The 21406-nt window shown below is 35.5% G+C and overlaps 1 protein-coding gene across 4 annotated transcripts in view; it reads left to right on the top strand.

Moving 5' to 3' along the window:
• The window catches only part of LOC143233686 (MFS-type transporter SLC18B1-like), a 53100-nt gene that overhangs the window by 15181 nt on the left and 16513 nt on the right, over positions 1–21406 (top strand). For all 4 annotated transcript variants that reach the window (XM_076470186.1, XM_076470187.1, XM_076470188.1 and 1 more), the window contains exons 3-10: positions 1271–1366; positions 2159–2232; positions 7491–7638; positions 7833–7901; positions 10179–10266; positions 12885–13024; positions 16327–16425; positions 16812–16903. In XM_076470186.1, coding sequence (XP_076326301.1) covers positions 1271–1366; positions 2159–2232; positions 7491–7638; positions 7833–7901; positions 10179–10266; positions 12885–13024; positions 16327–16425; positions 16812–16903 — 806 coding nt within the window. The remainder of the gene's footprint in view (positions 1–1270; positions 1367–2158; positions 2233–7490; positions 7639–7832; positions 7902–10178; positions 10267–12884; positions 13025–16326; positions 16426–16811; positions 16904–21406) is intronic.

The following is a 21406-nucleotide window of genomic DNA, read 5'->3' as shown; positions in this document are numbered from 1 at the left end:
TGATGAAATGATTTGTGTGTTTTCTTATAGCAAAGGCATATCGGGATAACTGATGTGTCTATCGAGGGGAATCAAACCGCTGATTTTAACGTTGTAAATCCGAAGACTTATCGCTGTCCCAACGAGGAATTGTGAAACAGTAAAGCATTGAAGCATTCGTAAACTAACACTTCTTTTACTGTATGTTTGGTTTGTGTTGGTCAAAGTGTCAGTGTTTCAAGCAGGAGGAAAGTTCACTGTCCATTGGTTAATGAAATACAGAAGGAACGAAAATTGTATTTGGGATCTTGAAATAAACAATGAAAGTTTGGAACTGAAAATTTACACATGAATTGCAGAATCTCCGAGGTTAAAATATGACCATTCCTAATCTCGAAATACTGACCAGAGGAAAGACAAACAGCCAATAGCATCTGTCCCCGATAAGGCTGTCCAACTCTTTAAACCCAATGACGTGATTAATTGCTACTTTTATAAAGCACCCACAGCTGAAACATTTTAATCATATTTACTGAATTACACACGTCTAGAGCTCTGGACCTTTCGATCCGCGGTCTACAAGATAACCGCCGCTCACGTTTGTTTTGAATAATGAAAAAAAAACAAAAAAACAGTATTCCAAAAGTACGAATACAGTGAACTAGTAATACGTGTTTAAAACCAACCAACTAAGTTTATAAAATGGATGAATACTAAATACTGTGCCAGGTTTAATCTATGCTAACGGAAGAACACAGAACTTTGGACTGAAGTGGAAGATTTGTTTCGAATTTTCACGCAAAGGTATACGAGCGCTATCTGTGCTGGCCGTCCCTAATTTAGCAGTGTAAGACTAGAGGAAAGGTAGCTAGTCATAACCATTCACCGCCAACTTTTTAACCAACGAATAGTAGAACTAATCATAACATTACAACACTCCCAAGACTGAAAGGGCGAGCATGTTTGTTGCAACGGAGATTCAAGTCCACGTCCCTCAGGTTGCGAGTCAATCGCCCTAACAACCTATATATGCTGGGTCCCAAAGAGATCATGCAAAATGTCTAAACTAGTTAATTAAATCTTATTGTAACTAAAGCTTCTTTTAGTCTCTAGTGATTTTATTTGAAACACTCTACCAGCTTACATTCACATATGTGCCTTCTGCAACAAAGTAGGCCTAACAGTTAAAAATAAAAATTATTTTGTGAATCAAAAAATATCTTTTATGGCTGTGCATTTAATGGTCTTTCTATAAGTGCTATAGTTATAATAACCGTGTTTCATCCAACAGGCGGAAATAAAAGGTGCAACTCCAACACAATATGGTTTTGTCTTCGGGGTGTTTCAACTCACAGTTTTCATTGTTTCTCCAATATATGGAAAATTAGTAGGTGTTTTAACAGTCTTTCACATGCATGTGTATTAATATTTACAACAGTGAAAAATATAAATGTTTGTACTTAGTGAAAAGAAAAGCATTTTTTCTTTCTAGTAGTAGGCCTAGTTTCCTAGATGATTCTTTCTCAGACTACTACTGCATTTTCAAAAGAATAATTATAAAGCTACACTTGTACTTGAAAACTGAAAACGTAAAAGAGATAGCTTGTTTATTTATACTTCTGTATCTACCATGGGGAATCAAACCCTCAATTATAGCTTTGTAAGTTCATAAACTTATTGCTGTTATTATATTGAAATCTGTCTTCAAACGATATTGTGCCGTTTTTATGAATATAGTGACAAAATATAATAAAATATAAACAAACAAAGAATCCTTAAAAAACGTCATATATTATACCTCAACATCTTGGCAGAAATAGATCAGGCAAGCTGGAGACGCGAAGAAGGGTTTATAACACATAGATCATAGTAATATAATAAAACTGATTAGGAATAGAATAAAAATATTTTCAAACGACTTGAGCTATTAGAAAGTGTCTCGAACGTAAATGCTCATAAGATGTATGTGAATGTTTTAATTAGAAATAAAAATATGTATCGTGGTTACCGGCTGTACCGAACCAGCAATCATGTAACTTTGATGAACCTTGAAACGTGAAATTCATCTCAATGAGTAATACAATAAATAAATAAATAAAAATAAAACAGTTCTACTTACTTTTCTTGATTGTCATTTATTCAAATCATGTCAAAATATATTTTAAGATTTTTTTTATAGATGGCACTAATTACACCAAAGTTTATGCTAAATTCTGGAATATTGATTGTTGGAGTAACGTCGATTTTGTTCGGGTAAGTGATGGCTTTTGTGTTCGTATGTTGGCATCATAAATTGTACGTCAAACAGAGCATCATGAGACAATATAATACCACACAGTTACGTACTTTTTACACTTAGAAACTTGTTTTGTTTGTTTGTTTTTGAATTTCGAGTAAAGCTACACGAGGGCTATCTGCACTAGCCGTCCCTAATTTAGTAGTGTAATACTAGTAAGGCAACTAGTCATCACCACCCACCGCCAATTCTTCGGCTACTTTTTCACCAAGGAATAGTGAGATTGATCGTCACATTATAATGCTCCCATGGCTGAAAGGGCGAACATATTTGGTGTGACGGGGATTCGAACCCGCGACCCTCGAATTACGAGTCGAGTGCCTTAACTATCTGGTCATGCCGGGCCTTACAAACTTATACAGAGAAAATAAACACTGAACGGTTTTCTTTGTCTCTTTTAGCAGAAGGTCACATAATGGGCTGTTAGAATTGTAAAGCTTTGTGCTTTATAGCAAACAAACACACAACAAGAAACAATCCGGCCTTTAATGTTTTAAATAATTAAACTGTTTAATACAGTGCAGCTGAGGGTTCGATGATTAAAATTAAAATTAAATAATTTTACAATACTATATATCACGACGAAATAATTAGGACATCAAAATATTCATAAGCACAAAGCTGCCCGGCCAGGTGGTTAGGATGCTCGACGCGTAATCTGAGGGTCGCGGGTTTTAATCCCCTCACACCCAAAACACTAGCCCTTTCAGCCATGGGGGCGTTATTAAGTATGGTCAATCCCCTATTCGTTGGTAAAAGAGTAGCCCAAGGGTTGGAGATGGGTGGTGACGACTTGGTGCCTCCCTTCCCTCTAGTCTCACACTGCTAAATTAGGGACGCCTAACGCAGATAGCCCTCGTATATCTTTGCGGGAAATTGAAAACACAATTGTGATACAATTTACACAATACATTGTCAGTTGTATCGTCTCTGAACGTGAGGACTTGTTTGAGATTTAGGTGTTACGTTATCGAAGACAAGAATAAAGCCACAGTTCAAGTTCCAGTCAGTGGATGAGATGCAGCTGGCCTTGAATCGATGTCAAAAAGTCACGTGGTCTATAGTTTACTCCCCCTGTGTTTTCGAACGTCGTGTTACCTGATGTTGTAATCTTCTCGACAATGCACATAAAAAATATATCTCGAAGGCCACTTGTTGAGAAATTTATATGCAAAAACGGCTCGTTTGGGCTGAGAAAACACTTTACATAGAAAAGCGAACAACGTTTCGACCTTCTTCGGTCATCGTCAGGTTCACAAAGAAAGAGGTAACTGACCGGAAGCTGACCACATGTTTGAAAGGGGGTTGTGTAACTGTGTGTCGAAATGTAGAGGGCGGTATTAGATGTTTGAATATATAATTTTATTTATTATATTAATAACTGCCACGACTTCTATATTGGAGAAACAAGTAGAAAAATGGAAACCAGATTCAAAGAACATAAAAAGTCACCTTCACACGTTTTCGAACACTGCAAGTCAAATAAACACAACATAACCATAGAAAACACTCAAATACTAAATAAAGAAACAAACATAAACAAACGTAAAATTAAAGAAGCCTTACTTATACAACAACTTAAACCCAAAATAAACCAATATAAAGGAACGCCTTTATACCTATATTAATATAATAAATAAAATTATATATTCAAACATCTAATACCGCCCTCTACATTTCGACACACAGTTACACAACCCCCTTTCAAACATGTGGTCAGCTTCCGGTCAGTTACCTCTTTCTTTGTGAACCTGACGATGACCGAAGAAGGTCGAAACGTTGTTCGCTCTTCTATGTAAAGTGTTTTCTCAGCCCAAACGAGCCGTTTTTGCATATAAATATCTCGAAGGCGTTATACAGTCTCAGAGCTTTATATTTTGCCAATGGCGACACGTAAAACTTTATCAATTCTTTTGTTCGTATTAATTATCGTTGTGACGGTACGTTTAAGACCTTTGCTTTTGTGTATTCGGTATGTTAATACAATCTGCGTCTAAAATGGATTTGTTCATTTGTCGTGAAGTACAAAGCTACACAACGGGCTACCTGTGCTCTGCTTACCACAGACATTGAAACCCGGCTGTTAGCGTTATAAGCCTATATACTTAACACTGTTTCAGTGGAAGTGGAGAAACACCAGCAGTTGCACCATTAAATAAGATTTGTTTGTTTCAAAGCAAATCTACTTTGAGCTATCTGCTGAGTCCACCGCGGAGAATTGAACTCTGGATTTTATGGTTGTAAGTTTGTAAACTTACCGTTGTCCCATCGGAGACCCGAAACAGATTAGGTTATGAGAAGTTAAATCGTGTCAGAATGGTAAAGACTGAAATACGTTCTAATAATACCACGTTTGTTTGTTTTCGAATTTTGCACAAAACTACTCTAGAGCTATCTGCGCTAGCCGTCCCTAATTTAGCAGTGTAAGGCTAGAAGGAAGGCAGCTAGTCATCACCACCAACGCCAACTCTTAGGCTACTCTTTTACCAACGAATAGTGGGATTGACCGTCACATAATAACGCCCCCACTGCTGAAAGGACGAGCATATTTGATAGACGGGGATTCGAACCTACGACTATTAGATTACGAGTCGAACGCCTTAACCACCTGGTCATGCCGGGACCTTATTTGTTGTTCAGCATAAAGTTGGTTATCTACGCTGTTTTTACCACGGCGGTAAAATAAGACCTCGAAATGTCCTATTATGTTTGGTAGTTCAGAGATACATAGGATTTAAAGGAAATGTTTAATATGAAACCTTTACTGCTTACTTGGGTCTTTGGGACACTTGAGAATACTCAAAATGTTTCTTTGTTTGGAATTGAGTACAAAGCTACACAAAGAGTTATCTGTTCTCTGCCCACCACTAGTATCGAAACCCAGTTTTTAGAGGCGTGAGTCTACAGACATGCCGCTGTGCCACTGGGGGTGCTTAGAAATGAATGAAGGTGTGTGTGTTATTTTAGAGATTTCATCATTTCTGAAAAGCTTTTATTATCGAGCGCCTCTTATTAGGCCTTTTCGTTGGGTCTAAAATATTGGCTAATTGTTCGTTTACATGTTTATAAACATTCGAATCAAAATTTAAGAAAATATATTTGCCGAATAAAGAAACACTTAGCGCACGTGTTTAAAAAAATGTCACTCCAAAACAAATAAAATAAAGAATACAAAAATCAACTTTTAATATTCACGATAAAAACTAATTGCTTTGTGAGATATCAAAATAAAATAATCTTTGGACTAAAACCATTAACCCAAATGTCATCAACGAATGCTTTGATTTTTATCTTATATTAGATACATATATGAGCATCTCTCATAAATTTTAACAACTATATGTGTGTGTGTTTTCTTATAGCAAAGCCATATCGTACTCTCTGCGGAGTTTACCGAGGGGAATCGAACGCCTGATTTCAGTGTTGTAAATCCGTAGACTTACCGCTGCACTAGCAGGGAGCGGTTTAACAATTAAACAGTTATATTATTAAAAAAAAACTTATGCAAATCCTGCTGATAGACATGTATATCATTTCCAATCTTTGCATATACTTGGGATGTAGATTTCTTAATCCCACGGTCTGTACTATCTTGGAGTTTCGTTCGGCGTGGCCTCGAGATTGCCGAAGTCTTACGAACAGCTTTATTTCCAATTTCTCCACACTAAATTTACATACATTAAAACGAATAAACTCAAAATATCAAACAAAGTATTTCATAACAGTGAGTAATTGAAACTTACTTTCAGAAACGAAAGTAAGTCAAAGCCTCAGCAAAATGATGATATTCCTACAATCCCTCGCAAAGTGTGAGTGTCGTCATCATGCATCGTCTGCTGGCCTAAAATCGTTTGCTACTGCACTGCTCTTGTGACTTTCATTCAATCAAGACTGTACACACCTTTTACAAGGTTGACTACAAGATGTAATCGTAAAGTTATAGGTTGCTGTAGTTTGTCACTGCGAGCAACGTTATAGAATTGCTTCTAGCGATTTTGATCACGTTAGCATTGTCACAGCTTCCTACATGAAAACTTGGTGTATTTTGTTAGGCCGAAGCACATAAGTATTAGACTTAAGCTAAGAATTAATACAATGATGATATACCTAACGTTTTAATTCGTCTTGCGTTTATTGAATTATGAAGTAATAACGAGTAACGTGAAACAGAGGTTAATCTTTTCCAGCTTTTTCAGCTCCCTTCAACAAGATACACATGGTGTAGTAGTTAGGGCGCTGTAAAACCTGAGGGTAGCGGTTGGGGATCTCATCACCCACATTCCCGCCTTTTCAGCCGTGGGGTCGTTATAAGTATATCGGTCAATCCAACTATTCATTGGTGAAGGGGTATCCCAAAAATTGGCGCTGGGTGGTATTGACTAGTTACCGTCCTTCTAGTCAACCAATATTAAGTTAGGGACGGCTAGAGCAGATAGCCCTCGCGATAGCTATGCGCGAAATTCAAAACAAACCAAGTCAATGAAACATATACAAACACACTCGCAGACAAGCGATCCGTCAGTCTAGTGTCATTTTCTTTCATACTGACACTTGTTAATTGTATGTTTAAATTTGGTCTTCATATAAAATATATTTTATTTGTGGATGGGCTAAGATTATGGTTTTTGATTCGTTTTCAAATTATTTCTGCCAAGATGAAAAAGCAAAATAAAAAAACAATGGTGGTTTGACAATTTGTGGAAAGACCAATTTGAGCAAGAGAGCGAAAAAAAAACATAATGATGTGGCGGGCGGGAAGAGACGTAACAAACAGTAACTCAGAACAGTAGATAAAATAAGAAAAGGTATTAAACTGGACAGTTCTGGTTTTTAGGATAGTTACGAAACACTTGCTTTTTATTCTAACAACAGGTGATTAGGGCGTTCAACTCGTGATCTGAGGTTCATGGGTTCGAATTCCCATCACTTCAAAGATGGTCGTCCTTTCAGCCGTGGAGGCGTTATAAGATGACGGTCAACCCTACTATTCGTTGGTAAAAGAGTAGTTCAAGAGTTGGCGGGGGGTGGTGATGTCTCGCTGCATTCCCTCTAGTTTTACACTGCTAAATTAGGGACGGCTAGCGCAGATATGCCTCGTGTAGCTTTGTGTGAAATTCAAAACAAACCAACCAATAACGGTTTTAATTTTTTGTGTTTTTACATTTGCTTGAGTTAACGAGTTTCAAGGCAATAGTGTCGACTCTGTGCTTTCTAGAATACTCGACAGATCACCAAGTGGCACCCCTTTCATTGCCCTAGCATTTGCTGTACGGATAGTAGAAGGCTTAGGATCTGCAGCATTTACAACTTCGAGTTTCACAATTATCGCTGCAGAATTTCCTGGTAACGTGGCTACAACATTTGTGAGTATATCTTGTACCTCTGTCAACATTCACAATATATTAGTTATAATGTGATTTAACACGTATTTATAAGAGTAAAACTAGTTGTTTTTGTGTCGTATTGGAACATTTGCTATGCATCTATGTTTTACAGCGCTCAACTAATTAAATATAATAATGACTGTGTGTGTAATTCTTTGCTCATTTTACAATAGGGAACGTTAGAAACAGCCTATGGATTTGGTTTGATTGCTGGACCTACATTAGGTGGCGCCCTCTATGAGGTGAAAATTATCTTGTTTATGAATTTTTATATTTTTTCCTTTTTGAAGTAGGTTCGTGAAAAAGCTTTGAACTAACTTATATCCCTAAAATCTTGAATATAAATTTTACTACCAACGTTTATCTTCCAGAAACATGCCGTTCCTCTTTTAAAAAAAACAACAAACACATTATTTAGCTCTTTTACTCTAAAAGTTAGTTAAGCGGTGTTAACGATTATTGTTTTTGAATTTCGCACAAAGCTGCTCGAGGGCTATCTGCGCCAGCTGTCGCTAATTTCGCAGTGTAAGACTAAAGGGAAAACAGCTAGTCCCCACCACCCACCGCCAACTCTTGGACTACCAGCGAATAGTGGAATCGACCGTCACAATACAACGCCCCCATGGCTGAAAGGGCGAGCAAATTTGGTGTGATGGGGAATCGAACCCGCGACCCTCGGATTACGAGTGGAGAACCTTAACCACCTGGCCATGCCGAGCCGACTATTATTATTAAATATTTAATCATAAAAGATCATACTTCATTTCTGTTTCATCTTTTTACTATGTAATTTAGTTAACCTGTAAGAAATATAGGTTACTGTTTACTTGTTTTTTAATTTTTTCATTTGAACCAACTGTTTTAATATCAGACAACAAGTTGTGTACAACGTGTATTATAGTTTCATATTGTGTATGCTATTTCTCATATTACTGGGCCGGGTGTAAATTTGTGGTTAGGATATTCGGTCTATTAATGTGGAAATTCATGGTTCGTAGTCCATCGCCACATAAACAGATGGGGGACAGGAGGTGCTCTATAAGAGTTATGGGTTAATCCCACCATTTGGTCTGATAATAATGTGCTGATATGTACAATATGTGTTATTGGCTACTTATTTTCTCCCTAGCTTGTCAGTTTAATTAGAGACATTCACATATAACCATTTTGTAGCTCAGTGAGAAAGTCCTAGAAACACTGTCCTCAAATTACCTTAATAAAATTGTTATTTAGCAGTGGTTATTAATACTTTTGCTGTTATTAAGTGTTGATCGATCACATTCTTCAAAGCGTAATATCTAATGTGACTCTTCACATATTTTTCAAACCGTTATTTATTGGTCAATAAATTTAACAATTGCCATCAAAGTTGAAAGGTAACTTTAGTCTTTTTTATTCAGCCATTATAAAGCGATTCTAGAAACTAGTCTGCAGTGTTATTCAAATAAGTATGTTAATAATAGGCCCAGCATGGCCAGATGGTTAAGGCACTCGACCCGTAATCCGAAGGTCGTGGGTTCGAATCTCCGTCATCCCAAACATGCTCGCCCTTTCAGCAATGGGGGCGTTATAATGTGCAGTCAATTCCACTATTCGTTGGTAAAAGAGTAATCAAAAAGTTGGCTGTGGGTGGTGATGACTAACTGCCTTCCATCTAGTCGTACACTGCTAAATTAGGGACGGCTAGCGCAGATAGTTCTAATGTAACTTTGCGATAAATCAAAACAAAACAAACCAAACCAATGTTAATAATTACCGAATTTTCGATTTACACTCGTATAATTCTGATGAGTTACTACTGAATAATTTGTCCTTATTGGCGGGGCTGGATGTTTGTTGTCAAACGCAAAACTTCACTATGGTCTATCTACACTGTGCCCACCACTGGTATCAGAGCCTAATTTTTAGTGTCTTACGCCCTCAAACTTACCGCTTAGTCACTGGGGAGGATCGGGTGGTTATCGTGCTGGATTGAAAATTCGAAGATCCATTGCGCATGCGCCATTGCCCTATACTTTTTTCTTACTGTTGGTCCGTTACCTCGCACCTGCTATTCACTTAAAGGTGCTCAAGGGTTAGCGGTGGGTACTATTGACTAATTGCTTCCCTCCTAGAATGTTCGCTCAAAGATACACAAAGATTACTTGAATAAACCGTTCTTGAATTTGAGCTGGTGTGGTTTTGAAACACTTTATCCACACATCAAGGTGGGAATAAAGGTAAAGTGGACCTTAGGCTAAATGTTTCTACCGGGCCTATTTTGATCGCGACTAAAGATGAGGGTAAAACAGAACAAAATCTTAAACTTATAACAGGTATTTTCTGAGCCAGATCCTGGGGCACCATCCCCATTAGTCCTCACCTTAATTCATCCAAAAATGTTAAATTTTATATGAATAAATCCATAATAAAAACAAAAAAAAATGCTTTATTCTGCTTTTTTACTTTAACCTGTTATAAATTTAATTAAACATCCAGAGCAACATTTAACTTATAGGTTTGTTCACTATTTTATTTAGGTGGATGGCTATTATTTACCATTCATAACTGTTGGGGCAATACTCATTGTTTGTGCAGTCATAACTGTTTTCTTACTCCCGGATTCAGGTAGGTGATCTTTTCTACAACTCGATTCTTTGTTATATTTTAAAAGATCTTGGTTGTCTAGCTGAGGTTAATGAGTAGGTTACAAAACGCAGAGAGGTTTTTATGTACACAGAATTGGAAAACAACATTTCGAGTTAGCCCTCTTCGTCAGGTCCTAAATGTCATCTTCCACAAGTAAATTTATAAATAGGTTTTGACGATTTGTAAGCCTATTAATTTACGGAATTAACGAATTTTTTTCTAAGTCCAGATATATAGCCATATAATATTTCGTATAATACACGTTTTTTGCGACAACTTTAAACCTTAAATTTTAGGATATTCATTGCTGTCCCTACTGCATATTACTAAAGTAAACAAACCTACTTTGAGTATCATAATCTGTGTTTGTTAAAATAACTGTCAAGTGAGATGAAATGAATCAATCTTTTATAATACCTTTTTTTTTGCAGATAAACTAGTAGATGTGTTGAGAAAACCTTTTTTTATATCTTTAAAATACCATACTTCTCAGCATAAACAGGTTTGTTTGTTGGTAAGCGCAAGGTTATATAAAGGGGCTATTTGTGCTGTGCCCACCACAAGTATCGAAACCCGGTTTATCAGCAGTGTGTCTCCAGACTTTTAAATGGAATCTTGCAACCATCGGAAATAGTCTCGTTACAAAAATATGTAACTATATTACGTCATTAAAGACAGAATGAACTCGTGAGGGTTTGAGGGCATAGTCTTTTTGAAACCATAAGCCATCGTAAAATTCAGAAAACTTCTTAAGGCCACACATGTTGCTCTGACATTACAGTAACTTATCGTGAAAAATTGAGGGTTTGGTCCAATGTGGTACACCTTTTTACAGTAAGCGTCGTTTATTGGCTCGACGTTTTGACCTTAGTCACCCTGTTCTTCTCCTATTTGACAGTTGATATTAAATCATAAGCATTAGTAACTCATTGAAGGAAAAATACAATATGTCTAATACTATTGTGTTAATACCAATACAACTGGTTATACGATATGTGTAATACTATTGTGTTGATATAAATATAATTAGTTATACGATGTGTCCAATACTATTGTGCTGATACAAATATAACTAGTTATACAATATGTATAATACTATTGTGTTGATATAAATATAATTGGTTATACGATGTGTCCAATACTATTGCGTTGATACAAATATAACTGGTTATACGATATGTATAATACTATTGCGTTGATACAAATATAACTGGTTATACGATATGGCTAATACTATTCTGTTGAAACAAGTATAACTGGTTACATGAAATGACAAATACTGTTGCGTTGAGACAACTATAACTGGTTATACGATGTGTCCAATCCTATTGTATTCATACAAATATAACTGGTTGTACGATATGCTTAATAACATTGTGTTGATATAAATATAATTGATTATACTCGTCTCGTCAGGAAAGGCGTTTACACCAGAACAGCTGTCTTATCAACACATTGATAAATGCATTGTAGGTGTACAACTTATTTTATGTCAATAATACATATATATATATATATATATATATATGTTATAATACATTAGTGTTAGGTTTATTCATTTTTCCTTATTGAGCTATCTTGGTGGGCAGAGCACAGATAACCCTTTGTGTAGCTTTGTGCTTAACAATAAACAATCTTATTCACGTATTGTTCACTTGTATTACATTGTTCTTTCCTGATGGGTCAGCGGTAAATTTAGAGACTTACAGTAATTATGGGGTTCGATTTCTCGCGGAAGACAGAACGCGTAAAGACCAGTTAAGCTATACACTGAAACAATAGCAGTTGTATTGTTGGTTGTTGACGTAACATTATAAATGATTTCGTAACATGTCACAGCTTCAAACTGTTGTAGCTTTCATTCAAAGTTCATTACTTAGTTAGTCTTGGCATGGCCAGGTAGTTAATGTGATTGACTTATAATCTTAGGATCGCGGGTTCAAATCCCTGTCACACCAAATATACTCGCCCTTTTAGCCGTGGGGGCTTTATAATGTGACGGTCAATACAACTATTCATTTGTAAAAGAGTATTTCAAGAGGTGGCGGTAGGTGGTGAAGACTAACTGCTTTCCTTCTAGTCCTACACTGACAAGTTAGAGCCGTCGCAAAATTAAAAAACAAACAAAAAACATTTCTTAGTACTCCTAATCAAGCCTAACAAAATATAGCATCTTTTAAACATGCTGTTATTCGCAATTATAATTAATATCAGGTTAACAAGTTCTTCTTATAATGTATTATTTAAGGTATCGAAGACAATACATATTTACAATTAAAAGAAATACAACGTGAAGGTAATTACACAATGAACAGCTACTAGATACAGAAAGCTGCTCTAACAAAGACTCTGAATATATATTACCTATTTATCTAGTTTACTTTGTGTGGTGTTCCCTCTATTGGCACAGCATCATGATTGCAGACTAAAAATGCTATAAACCGGGTTTCAATACCCTTGGCGGACAGTGCATAGACAACCCTTTGTGTAGCTTTGTACTTAACGAGTAACAAACAACTTTGTTTAGTTACGTGCTTTTTTTCACATATTAATTTTTACAAGTATTACAATATCTGATTTCTTTCCTCTCTACTCAGTTCTAAATGAGAATATGGAATCAGGAGATCTTTTGAAATTTTGGCTTTATCCAGGAACAATTCTTGACGGACTTTCGATCATGATTACAACGATCACAATTGGGTACAATCTTGCCACATTAGAACCGCATTTACGTCAGGTATTTATGAGCATACTTTATTTAGTTAGAATGTGAAATTGAATTTTAATTAGGAAGGATAATTGTGTTTCTCATAGAAATGCCTTTTAACTCATTGACACACGGGGACCAAAATTAATGGTAATATTTCAAATTTGTTTTTTGCCTCAAATTATGGTGTCTGTATGAGGGACAGTACCGGATCAAGACGATCGTAGGGCTTAAGCACCTTCTGTTCGTAGGCCCTCCCAGCTCTATAAATTAGTCTAGAAGTTAGACATATTATAGATATGCCAATTATAAGTTCGTATTTAAAATTTCTCAAGCCCAAGGCACTGTGCCTAATAAAGAATCCGGCACTGATTACGGAATATACAACCTTATAGTGTCTTAACTGTGCACTAAATTAATCTATATTACTGAATCTGACTGTATGGGAATAAAATATTGTTTTCTTTGTGCGTGTTTTCTCATACTAAAGCCACATCAAGCTATCTGGTATGTCTACCGAGGGGAATCGAATCCCTGAGTTTAGAGTTGTAAATCTGTAGACTTACCACTGTACCAGCGGGTGACTGTTTTCTTTGTTGTTTTTTTATGATAAGTTAGAAAAAACATCAAATTAAAAAGATTCATGAGACTTTCAAAGAGGATTGATTGTAAGCGAAATACACAGTCGGATTCATTTTCATTGGAACTAGAAAATAGTGAATGTATCTCAAGGAATAGTGTTAAAAGTTACGTTGAGATAGATATTGGAAAACAAAACCAGACCAAACAAACATAATAGCGATCGAGAGACTAAAGTCGACAGATCATGAGAGACGAGAATTAACATCAGTTGTCAAACAACAATAAAATATACGGTGACAAATGTCTGCCTACATCTTAATGTTGCCAACAACAAACAATCTATCTTTTAAGCAACCTGATAGGAAATGCATAAAAAGGGTTACGAAGATAGGCCTAGTGTTCAGAAACCTCTAATAACATGTTAATTTGATGTCCAAAACATAAAAATTGGGTCAAAGATGAAGGAAAGAATTTGGCTTGATGGGATAAATCATCCTTTATATTATTTTTCACAAAACTTTGGATTTCTTGTGACAAAGATTCAGTAAAGGTGTGAAAAACTTATGTTAGAATTGTTTAGGGATTTAAAAGTGAAGCAACAGGAAATGATTATTTAAATTTTATTGAAAATCAATTTGATTCTGTGATAAATATTCTATCCTCAAACGGAACTAGTTCATTTCAGGAAGACAGTGCAACAATCCATACTATTAGAATTGTTAAAAATACGTCCAAAAAATACGGGTATTTAATTTTACTGCCATAGTCGCCAAATTTAAGCACCTACTGTCAGTTTTTGAAAACAACCTTTGAAGCATATATATGTAAAAACGGCTGGTATGGGTAGAGAAAGCTCTATGTAGGGGAGCGATCTTCTTCGCTAAACGTCAGGTTCGTACCAGCCGTTTTCACATATATATTTTTCTCTACAAGTGGATTTTCTCGTCATCACGGATCAATCTTTGAAGTAGGTTTCTACCAGGTTAGAAAAATCTTTGATCAATATATGTATTTTGTTTGCCCTCTTTCGTTTTGAGTTTATTCTGTGTTTCTGTTTAAGAAGGAGTAATCCAATATTGATAAATAGAAATTAACAGTACTTCTCTTATTGTATTCAAACAATATATTTGTTATCCTCCAGTGCATTCTTAAAGGAAGTGGTGATTTTGTACCGTCGAGAAAAAAAATCGATTAAACTAACCAAGTTTAAAGTTTCAGTTAAATAATGAAATATTAAATCACTTTTAGTGTATCTAAAAAAAGCTGGAATTAGGAGAGTTGTTTTTCTCTTTTTTTCATCTTAATCTTAGTAATTTCTGAAACAACTTAAGAATTTTTGTTCGGTTTGATTTCTTAATTTTAGGCTTAGCGATACCACGAGATGATATTGCTATCAGTTTCATTTTATTTCTTGTTACACATGATGCGAAATTTTTATAATTGATTTGCCATATTTGTAACGAAGTGTAACTTTAAATAAATTGTTCAGTAGGTCTAAATATTAACAGTTGATGAAGTTTGAGAACTCGGTTTAGAGTCAAGTTGTAAATGGTAAGGGCGCCACCATCTCGTTGTAATTCGAAATATTATTTTTAAAATTATCTTTAGCACTAACTTGGTTAAGTATATATCTGAATACAATATTATACAAATTTTAAATTACACTTGTGAATGATATTTCATAAAATATCAGTTCAATGAATGATTTTGAAAATAAGCACATTGTCTCTTCTTACCTGAAAGATAATAGAAATTAAGTTGAAGGCTTATAACGCTAAATTTCGGGCATACTTAACGACAATAAAACTATCTACATGTCCTTTATTTATTGTTTTTGGCTTCAGTAAGAGTTATATTTTTATACATTCACAAGTGCTTCCGTGATATATATGTGGGACGATGTGGACTTGAGCACCTACATCTCGCTCTCCTAATTTATAAATTTTCAATATTCTTATGTAAGACTAAAGAATTGGAGGTTAAGACTGACAGACGGTGTATCCCCACCGCATTGTGGGTCCTACTTTTTAGTCACCTCCAAAACCTAGGATATATTTTATAATCCCACGTTGCAACTTGTACCTTGGGATCTTTCTAAAACTATGCAGCGTATTTTGTTTAATATTAATGTGTTTTGTTTATGGCTTAAAATTTATGGTTATAATATATATATACGCGTTTGTATAAATATATACTCACATTGAAATATTTCTTAAAGAATGAAATGTAAATGTGAATATTTTTTTTCGGACTTTGTTTAATTATGTAGTCCATAACTTTAGTGGCAAAATAATTTTTCTTTTTGCGCACGTACACAATTAGAAAATGTGTCGTATGTTCCTTTACATGTACACCTTCAGTTTTAATTGAAATATATCCATAAATTTGATAACGGCTTTTTAAATAACGTAGTTTTACTTTACTGTTGGTAACTGTAGTTTTAAAACCTAACAACAAACTTCTTAAACTTCTAAGTAACATAACAAGAATTATAAAACTAGGATGTTATTGGCTAAACTTCAACATCAATCTTGCGAAAGCTTCAGAAATTGGGAGAAAAAATGTATATTGAAGTAATTCTTCATTTCATTATATTTTATATATAAGAGGTTTGAGCGCCACCTATAATAAATATTTTAAACTATTCTTTGCCAGAGTTTTGCATGTGCTGTTTGTTCATCGTGTATTTCATGGTTGTTAGTATAGGAGATAATGAAATATCACAGGATTATTTGTAAATTATCTTTCAGTTTAATCTTTCACCGTTCATACTGGGGACCATCTTTGTGGTTGGAGGAGGATTCTACGCTATCACAGCCCCTGGGTGGGGCTTACTGGTCGATAGAAGTGTATGTGAGTTGTTGTTTTTTTAAGAAAAATAATCCCTAACGGTTTTCTGAGTAGATACATCTCATTTTGTGTGATAATCATTTAATATACTTCTTATTCAGATTTGGTGGACTTTGTTCAGCTCATTATAAGTTATGAAAAACAACCATAACAAAACAATATTAAAAATATATATATAAGTAATGATAAAACTATAGGTTATGTTTTATTTGTTCGAATCTTGATGTTCCAGTATATGAGTTTGATAATCAACTTGGTTTCTGTTTTTTTAGATGTAATGTGTTTTATATTTATTATACCTACTGAAAGAGACAACTTTGATAAAACAAAGCTAATAAATGTTCAACTAATCAAAATGGCATTGAAAATTTATTATATCATACAGGATATTACAAAGCTAGTTGGAGTCTCAGGCTGTGCCATTATCAGTGTTGCCTTTATCTTCATTGGTCCAGTTCCATTTATGCCCTTTGATACGTAAGTAAAGTATGTTTTCATATAAAGAACGAGATTCTAAAGTTAGTGTTAGTGTCATAAGTATAATTAACTTTTTAGTTCAGTGAGTTTTTATCATCAGATTGAAGTTTTATTAATACCGATGTTTTACTGAATATTAAAACTAACAAACTAAGAAATCGATGATAATTCCACGGTAAACTTACACGCAAAAGATATTATTCTGTATACTTCAATTTGAAATAAGAACATTTCTGTAAAATTTGTTTCAACTTCAAATAAACTTGAAGTATTCACGAATTGTAAGCTCGCACTATAATGAGCTGGCATGGCCAGATGGTTAGGGCATTTGATTGGTAGTCTGAGGATGGTGGGCTTCAATTGCCGCCCCACCAAACACTCTCACCCTTTTAGCCATGAGGACGTTAAATCTTCGGTTAATCCCATTATTTGTTGGTAAAAGATAAGCTGAAGAGCTGACGGTGGGTGGCGATGAGTAGTTGCCTTACTTCCCTCTAGTCTTACACTGTTAAATTAAGGTGGTGTATCCTCATGTAGCTTTTGGCAAAATTCCAAATAAACGAAAACGCTTCTGACGTAACGTGTATTTTAAAGTTTATTTAGTTCTTTCAGAATTAAAACATGTGATAAAATGACTGAGTGACACAAGAGGAAGCAACGTCTTCAATAAAAAAAAATCATGACCGATTAAAGATGTTTTTATTACGTTCCAGACTTCGTATCAACCACTTTGAAGAATTCCCGCGTCTTTTATCTGTCACAAATCAGTGATCTGGAAACATTTCGTTCAGAGTGATATATGGCCCGGCACGGCCAGGTGGGTTAAGGCATTCGACTCGTAATCCGTCGGTCGCGGATTCGAATCCCCGTCGCATCAAACATGCTCGCCCATTCAGCAGTGGGGACGTTACAACGTGACGGTCTATCCCACTATTCGTTGGTAAAAGAGTAGCCCAAGAGTTAGCAGTGGGTGGTGATGACTAGCTGCCTTCCCTCTAGTATTACATTGCTAAATTAGGGATGGCTAGCACAGATAGCCCTCGAGTAGCTTTGCGAGAAATTAAAACAAACAAACAAACAAAACAGAGCGATATATATATCAGATAGGCCTATGAACCTATGGCAAGAAAATATCTTTCCCCAAGGTTTACGTTCAACAATCCTTCCAGTTTATTTGTTTGTTTTATGAATTTCGCGCAAAGCTACACCAGGGCTATCTGCGCTAGCTGTCACTAATTTAGCAGTGTAAAACTAGAAGGAAGTTAGCTAATTCATCACCACCAACCGCCAATATTTGGGCTTTTCTTTTAACTAACGAATAGTCGGACCGATTCTGACGTTATAAAACTCCCTATGACTGAAAGGGTGAGCATGTGTGGTGTGATGGGGATTCGAACCCGCGACACTCAAATTACGAGTCAAGCTCCCTAATGATGTGGTCATGCCGGGCCACCAAATGGCACAACGGTATGTCTGTGGACTTAACACGCTATAAATCGTGTTTCGATACCCGTGGCGGGTAGACACAAATAGTCTATTGTGAAGCTTTGTGCTTAACTTTAAACAAACAGTCGTCGTACAGTATAATTCTGTGTAGTAGGTCAGAGGTAAGTTTACGAGCTTTCAGCGCTAAAGTCGAATATTGCTTTCTCCGTAATGGACAGAAAGCAGGTAGTTCAATATGTAGTTTTCCGTTTAAACAAAACACCCACTCATATAGTACAAATCCGTGATCTGAAACGTTATTTATAAAGGATTACTAAAATGTGATATAGTAAAACAACAATATATGTTCCTAAAAGTGGGTTTCCCGATGACTTAACAACAAATGGTTTAGTGTCTTCATTATTTGCGTTTTCGGCATCTTTAGGGTTAGTGTTTCATATTCCATTAGATTCCTGCTCGATATTTTATGTAAGAGAAAGGCAAAATCAAGTTTTATTAGTGTCATGTTAATAATATGCACCGTTTTAGATGATAAAATGTGGTCCGGCATGGCCAGGTGATTAAGCAGTTGACTTGTAATCTGAGGGTTGCAGGTTCGATTCCCCATTACACCAAACATGCTCGTTTTTTTCAGCCCTAAGGGCGTTATAAAGTTACGATCAATCCCATTATTCGTTGATAAAAGAGTAGCCCAAGATTTGGCAGTGGGTGGTGATTACTAGCTGCCTTCCTTCTAGTTTTACACTGCTAAATTAGGGACAGCTAGCGCAGATAGCCCTTGAGTAGCTTTGCGCGAAATTCAAAACAAAACAAACTAATGATCAAATATTCCACGTGTCACATGTGTTCGTAAACGTGAATTTTATATCAGAATTAATAAGCTGTCCCTTTACTCTATCTTAGGCACTTTATACCAGAAAATGTATGGTTTATTTTGCTAAGAGTTACCCAAATTAATTTTTTAAATATTACAGAGTCGGCTGGCAATGATTTTTTGCTTACATTTATATAACGGTATTAGATGTTTTACAGAATATTTGCAATCAAACATAATATACATGTGATATTTATGCAATTTTTTTCAATTATAGAAAGTTTAAAAATGGTATAGTTTTTGTAAAATGTTTTGTTTATGATTTTTTTAAAAATCAGTATTTGCAACTGAAATGAAAAGTAACTTTAAGATCATATCTTAGGCTTCATGAAATTATAAATTCTGTTTTAATTTATTGTCATTCTTTATTGTCACTGGCATGGCCAGGTGGCTAAGGCACTCGACTTGTAAGCTGAGAGTCGCGAGTTCGAATCCTCGTCACACCAAACATGCTCGCCCTTTCAGCCGTTATAATGTGACGGTCAATCCAACTATTCGTTGGTAAAAGAGTGGCCCAAGATTTGGCGGTGATGACTACCTGCCTTCCTTCTAGTTTTACACTGCTAAATTAGGGACGGCTAGCGTAGATAGCCCTTGAGTAGCTTTGCGCGAAATTCAAAACAAAACAAAAAACAAACACTTTAATCAGCCATCTTGCATATTTGCGATGATATCGAACGAAAGGGGCGCCCTCCAGTTGCATAACAAGAAGTCTACGGAGTTATAACACTGCAAACAAGCAAGCAGATCTATGTTGGCTCGCTGTCATCTATGACGCTAGAGTTCAAGAATAATTTCTCTCGGTTGTGGACGCAACGCAATTAAACCCATAATTTAACTTTGTACTAAAATAAAGAAACAAATCAATGGCATTAGCAGCAACAAGAACAAAGTCAAAAAATTAAAAAGGGTTAGAAGTCAAATCTTTGTTTATCTAACAACCATTTTTACCCAACCGAAGAGCTGAGAATGACAGCATACGTTTGTTTGTTTGTTTGTTTGAAGCGTTGATGTGGTTTCCACTATTATAAGTTCGCAGACATCCCACTGTGCTACGAGGGATCTCGACGCACGAGATGAATTAGACAGGTAAACAGTGTTTAGCCTAGGGGTGGGCAACTCCACGGCAGTGATAGCACAATTTTGGCCAGCTCGAGTTTAGGAATCAACTTTTCCAACATTTATTATTTTATCGAAAATTTAGCAACCAGCAACTTCACTGCCTCGCGTCATCACTAATGTCGCGCGCTTCATCACTGCTACATACTCCGCCCATTTTGTAACGTCAGGCTGGTTTAAAAGTTTGTTATCAAATATGTGTTGTTTTGCATGCGCTTGCAAACATATTTGTATTGTGCAAGTTTCAAGTGTTTAAATATATTTTGTTTTTAATCCCATAATGAGGATAAATGGATAATTCGAAAGAATTCAGATGATGGTGAACACTCAGAAAATAAAGACTATTTAATTGATTTTGGCATCAGTGTTGCGTGACTGGAGAAACGTGAAACGAGAATTAAATGAAAGTTGGGATTTGAAATTTGTAGTGATTGAATCAAATAATAAGTCGATGTTTCTTTTGTGTTAGAAAATTTTTAGGAATAATAAAGTATGCAACCTTAAGCAACACTTTAACAATTTTCACAATTAATTTGATGTAAAATTTTCAGTTGATAGCAAAAATCATATGAATGAAATTAGCCGTCTAGAAGCACAACTTCATGAACAAAAGGGAGGTCTAAAAAGATTTTTATCATCAATAGAACTAGTTTCGCTAGCTAGCTATAAAGTAGCTTGGATCCTAGCCCCCCCAAAAAAAAAAAGGAAATCATTTTCTGATGCTAAACTAGTAAAAGAAATATTGATTTTGGTCATTGAAACTCTGTTGAAGAATTATGATTCAAAAATATAAGATGATATTCTTCAAAAGGTAAATTTGCAAGTAAGTAAAAGAACAATTGTCTGCCGAATTTTAGAATTAACAAAAGACATAGAACATCAGTTGCTTGAACAACTTAAAAATTGTTAGTATTTTACTTTAGTACTAGACGAGTCAACAGATGTTAGTGACACTGCACAGTTGATATTTTGGGTTTGATATGTAAGTTCAGATGTTCAAGAGAGGGAAGAAATGTATGTAAGAAATGACGGTGCTCCCGCGATGACTAGCGAAATTAGGATTT

This window comes from Tachypleus tridentatus, chromosome 12 (genome assembly GCF_004210375.1).
Source record: "Tachypleus tridentatus isolate NWPU-2018 chromosome 12, ASM421037v1, whole genome shotgun sequence".
Taxonomy (NCBI): Eukaryota; Metazoa; Arthropoda; class Merostomata; order Xiphosura; family Limulidae; genus Tachypleus; species Tachypleus tridentatus.
Note: the sequence above shows the minus strand (reverse complement) of the source record. Positions and strands in the feature narration are given on the sequence as shown.